The 5,250-nt window shown below is 37.4% G+C and overlaps 1 protein-coding gene across 1 annotated transcript; it reads right to left on the bottom strand.

Moving 5' to 3' along the window:
• Positions 1 to 739: 739 nt before the first annotated feature.
• On the bottom strand, positions 740 to 1,495 carry LOC125782580 (rho-related GTP-binding protein RhoG-like). Its single transcript, XM_049467000.1, has one exon. It carries the CDS (start codon positions 1,326 to 1,328, stop codon positions 753 to 755), a length of 576 nt encoding a protein of 191 aa, XP_049322957.1. The 5' UTR covers positions 1,329 to 1,495; the 3' UTR covers positions 740 to 752.
• Positions 1,496 to 5,250: the final 3,755 nt, after the last annotated feature.

The following is a 5,250-nucleotide window of genomic DNA, read 5'->3' as shown; positions in this document are numbered from 1 at the left end:
ATATTATTTTGTTTTCTATTACATCTTATCTGAATGTTCCTTTTTATTTAAAATTTTACTGTTTTTTCCTTTTCCATTTTCCTTTTTTAATTAGTGTTTTGATTGCCTTTTTCTATGTACAGCACTTTGAACTGCATTTTAATGTATGAAAGGTGCTATATAAATAAAATTTATTATATTATTATTATTATTATTATTACTCACAATTCTTTCAGTAAGAATTATAAGATGATTATGATTATCATTTGCAGCAAAAAAATAACAATTTGACCTAATGCCGTTGCTGTGATGTTGGACAAGCTTTATATGAATTTGGTCGGTCAATATCATCAGACTGTAGAAACACTAAATAATGTTGTTTTTCCAGTTCAAAATGCTATGTTTGTGAATATGTGATTATAAAGTGTTTCCTCAGGGACGGCTTGTTATCTTATGAATGAGGTTGAACAATAGCCAGCATGCCCATGGCAAAGACAACATTAATTGTTGAAGTTAAAACAAAGCCTTATAGAGGATACCAGATAGATGAGACATCCAATTTCCAAAGTCGTGCAAGCATTTATCATTCCACAATCCACAGTGTCACATGTGCACTGGGCATTCATCACAGTGGGCAGTGCATTGAATTGTGATATTCAGCCAGCAACATCTGGCTAAAACTGTCCATCCATCAATCCACCTTCAGATTTCCTCTTCAGATGAAAGAATCCATCTGTGGACAAAGCATGGATTGGTCATCTTATCGTATTTCTTTATAACAGAATACAGCATCTTTTAGAAGGCACAGGCTTTGTATTTAGGAAGGCACGGACTGCCTCCACGAACACTTCTCTCACTCCGACTTGCTTTATTGCCGAGCATTCAAGGTATTTGGTGGCTCCAATTTCTCGAGCAAGGGCCTCGCCCTGTTGTTTGGTAATAGGAGTCAAGTTATGCCCCTTTAGATTTTTTAAAAGCCATGGAGCATATCGTTCGTCCATTTCTGTGCCCACCAGCAGGAGGGGTACGTTGGGGCAGTAATGGCATACCTCAGGATACCACTTCTTCTTGACCTCTTCATAAGAGGCTGGCGAACAGATGGAGAAACATATGATGGCGATGTCTGTCTGGGGGTAGGATAAGGGACGCAATCGGTCATAGTCCTCCTGTCCTGCTGTGTCCCACAGGTTAAGGGTGTAGGGTGTAGAATCCACTGTGATCTCTGAACTGTAGTTGTCGAACACAGTTGGGATAAACTCTTTAGGAAAGGCATTGTTGGTGAAGGTGAAAAGGAGACAGCTCTTTCCCACAGCCCCATCGCCAACCATCACACATTTCAGACTGTTCATTTCAAAGACCTGAAATAGTTTAAAAACAAAAATATTTTGTGTTGGCAGCTTTGCTATTTCTCATAGATTTAATTGCATTTTATGCTATCTTTTTTCTGGAAACTCCTGTAGGTTTCTTTTACAGTGATGAAAAAAGAAAACAGTGGTGCTATGTAGACTCATTTCTAGAATTTCTTAAAATAACAAAAACAACAGATAGGCATGAATTACAGGGGATGGGGGCTTTGCCCCCCCCCCCCCCACCCCTTTAGATTTAAAGCCCTGCAAAACAGTAAAAACTTTAGTAGTTTGGTTGGGGTCTAAATCTTTATAAAAACACATATAATGTTAAATATTGCAATATATATGCCTGGGAGAGTCTTAAATTACGATTTCAAAAAGCCCTTAAGTTGACTATGTGTGGACTAAAGTGGCTTCATTTCATTGAATAATATACATCACTTTGTGGAGAGTAAAAATTATTTTGTATACAGATGTGTTCAATATTATTTACCCCCATTGATGTAAATTGGTTTAGAAAACTTAACATTTAAAAATAAGAACTTGTATAAAACACAAATTCAACTTCAATTACAACAATATTTTTCTCTAATATACCAACAAATGTCCTTTTTGTGTCCTCATTGACAAAATTATTCAACCCCTTAGTCACATACAATATTAGCACTTAGTACAACTCCCTTTGCAGTAATAACGTCCTTCAGATGTGAAACATAGTTTGACACAAGTTTCTTGTAGCAATCAACAGGTATCTTAGCCCATTCCTCACAGGCAAAGGCCTTCAGTTCTTTGACATTCTTGGGCTTGTGTGTTGCATTGGCCACCATAGATTTAAGTTGGGCGATTGCAATGGCCACTCCAGAATCTTCCAACCCTTCTTCTGAAACCAAGCCATGGTAGAACTGAAGGTGTGCTTGGGAATGTTATTCTATTGGAAGTTATTTAGGAATTTTCTCTACCTTTTGTTTCAGGTACTGGACAGCAGTTGTCGACAGCATGCTCTTTCTGCCTTGCCCAGGTAATGTTTCCAATGTGCCTTTAGCTTTAAACTTGTAAATTATGCTTCCATGTCTCTTGACATGTTTAATGTCTTTGCTATCTTTTTATATCCATATCATTGCTTATAAAGAGCAATTACCTCCTCTTTAGACTTCTTTGACCATTGGCTGGAATTCACCACATTGCAAAGAGACCATTTAATTGTCTAGAAGGATGTAAATGTCAATGAATAAATCACAAAAAAGACAATGGTTGGTATATTAAGAAAATATTGTTGTAATGTAAGTTGCATTTGTCTATTATACAAGTCCTTATATGATCTGATTGGGAACAAGTAAAAAAAGTAAAAGTAAATGTTAAACTTGCTAAAACATTTACTGCATGTGGATTAAATACTTTTGAACACAACTGCATGCTCTTTTAAAATCCATAGTAAATGAAAGCTAATGTCTAGCAGTTAGGATATCTAAGGGTTAAAATGTCTGTTGCTGTAGTCAATTATAAGCCAGATCCTCACTTGTAGTAGCCAATCAGAAGTCAGTTTGTTAAGGTATAGCTAAAAATAGGTCAGGCAGGAGCAGAGAATCAATATTGCAGCTTACAGAGAACAGCAAGAGCGTAATACTGTTGCTTTTCTTTAACAAAATCTGTTCACAGTTTTTAAAGTCCAGTCTATCAGCCTTTAGGTTGATTCGAGTCAAAAAATTCGAGTCGAAATCTTAACCTGCAATGTACATTTCCCATGTAAGTTGCCCTAAGTTGAAGTAAGCCCCTATGATACTTGCATTCAAAGTCATGAAAGTGCCAGATGAAGACTGTGTTGACCTTGTTGATTGAACATATTAAACAGTAGCTAAAGAATGAAAGAACAAAGTGACTGTGAGGGAAGGATGTTGGTGAAATATATTTTATATTTTAAACATATGGATAAGGTACTGTACATTTCAGTCAATAGGCAAACTCCACTCCAGCACTACAATTCCCAGAATGTGGCTGCCAATCTCTTGTGTGCGAAGAACTGTTTTCATACCTGTCCATATAAATCTGTCTGTCTGCTTTCCTACCTTAGTTGCCTGCTTCAGTATTTACATGTCAATATTTACATTATACACTTAACTGGGACTCGGGGCATATCACCTTTCCTGTTCTGATCTGGGGAGGGAGAAAAGGTAAAAAGACACCACAGTGTCACCTCACCAAATTTGTTAATAACTCATCTGTACATCTTATTTGTCATATATACTAGTATACCATTGCATCTTAGGCCATTGTAAAAAAATAAATAAATAAACATTGTTAAATGTTGTAAACTTTGTAAAAAAAATGTTAAATGTGTTCTGATCTTCATCTAAGTCACAACAATAGATAAACACTGCTTAAACTAATACCAGACAAAACCTTATATGTTTGCATGGTTTTATGGAACACAACATGTTAACATTCACAATGAGGGGGAAAAAGGACCCCTAGGCTAATGACTTTTCTAAGAGCTAATTGGAGGCAGGATGTGATGAGATTGGATGTGTTGGTTAAAGCTGCCCTGCCCTATAAAAAAAAAAGAAAAACACCAGTTTTGAGTTTGCTGTTCTTAAGAAGCATTGCATGATGTGAATCTTGCCTCACACAAAAGAGCTCTCAGAAGACCTACGTTCAAGAATTGTTGACTTGCATGAAGCTGGAAGGGGTCTAAAAATGGAGAAAGTTCAGCACTGTTGCTACTCTCCCTAGGTGTGGTCATCCTGTAAATATGACTGCAAGAGCACAGCACAGAATGATCAATGAGGTGAGGAAGAATCCTAGAGTATCAGCTGAAGACTTACAGAAATCTCTGGTACATGCTAGCATTTTTGTTGACAAATCTACAATAAGGAAAGCATTAAACAAAAATGGAGATCATGGGAGGACACCATGGAGGAAGCCACTGCTGTCAAAAAAAAACATTGCTGCATGTTTGAAGTTTGCAAAAGAGCACCTGGATGTTCCACAGCAGTACTGGCTAAATATACTGTGGACAGATTAAACCAAAATTGAGTTGTTTAGAAGGAACACACAATGCTATGTGTGTAGAAAAAAGGCACAGCACACCATCATCAGAACCTCATCCCAACTGTAAAACATGGTGGAGGCGGCATCATGGTTTGGGGCTGCTTTGCTGCCCCAGGGTCTGGATGGATTGCCATCATTAGCGAAAAAATGAGTTCTCAAGTTTACTAAGACATTTTGCAAGAAAACTTAAGACCATCTGTCTGCCAACTGAAGCTCAACAGAATGGGTGATGCAACAGGACAGCGACCCAAAATAGAAATAAATCACTACAGAAAACATTTGGTTAAGGTTATTGCTGCCAGTTATTAAATACAAAGGTTCACATACCCCCCCACCCCCCTCAATCCCAAAGGGTTCATATACTTTTTCTTGAAACTGTATAATCATAGATACTGGAGCTATTTGTGCTGAGGTGGTGACTTACTGTAGATCCTTTTTCTTTCCAGTAATCCAAGGTAAAGCTATAGGTTAGTACCCCACTACACATTCCTGCCTGAAGCACATTCCAAAGAATGTTGGGAAAGGATAATTTTTGCTGCTAATGAGTCAATAATAGTAAATAATGATGTGGTTTCAAACAGGTGATTATAATCATGATTTAGTACAAAAGCAGTATGCACACACACAAATCATAAAGGAGAATATTGGTACCTGCAATGGAGTATACTCAGGCTTGGTCCTGGTTCTGTCTCAGGTCAGTTGTTATATGACAATAAAATAATAAAAACAGTCTAAATGTTCCAGAGTGTAAACCTATCCAGAGAGATTATCCTGCAGCTCAAGAAGTTAGAAGTTGTTTCTCCGAGTGCCCTTCGTTTCTGAAATGAAACTGCATGCTTGGTGAGGAATTTCTGAAAACTTGATTTTCGGGTCCTCT

Source organism: Astyanax mexicanus, chromosome 18 (genome assembly GCF_023375975.1).
Source record: "Astyanax mexicanus isolate ESR-SI-001 chromosome 18, AstMex3_surface, whole genome shotgun sequence".
NCBI lineage: Eukaryota > Metazoa > Chordata > Actinopteri > Characiformes > Acestrorhamphidae > Astyanax > Astyanax mexicanus.
This window is presented reverse-complemented; position numbering and strand designations above follow the sequence as displayed.

Coding starts and splice junctions, on each gene's coding strand:
- LOC125782580 (XM_049467000.1), bottom strand. CDS start 1,328: ATGAACAGTCTGAAATGTGTGATGGTTGGCGATGGGGCTGTGGGAAAG.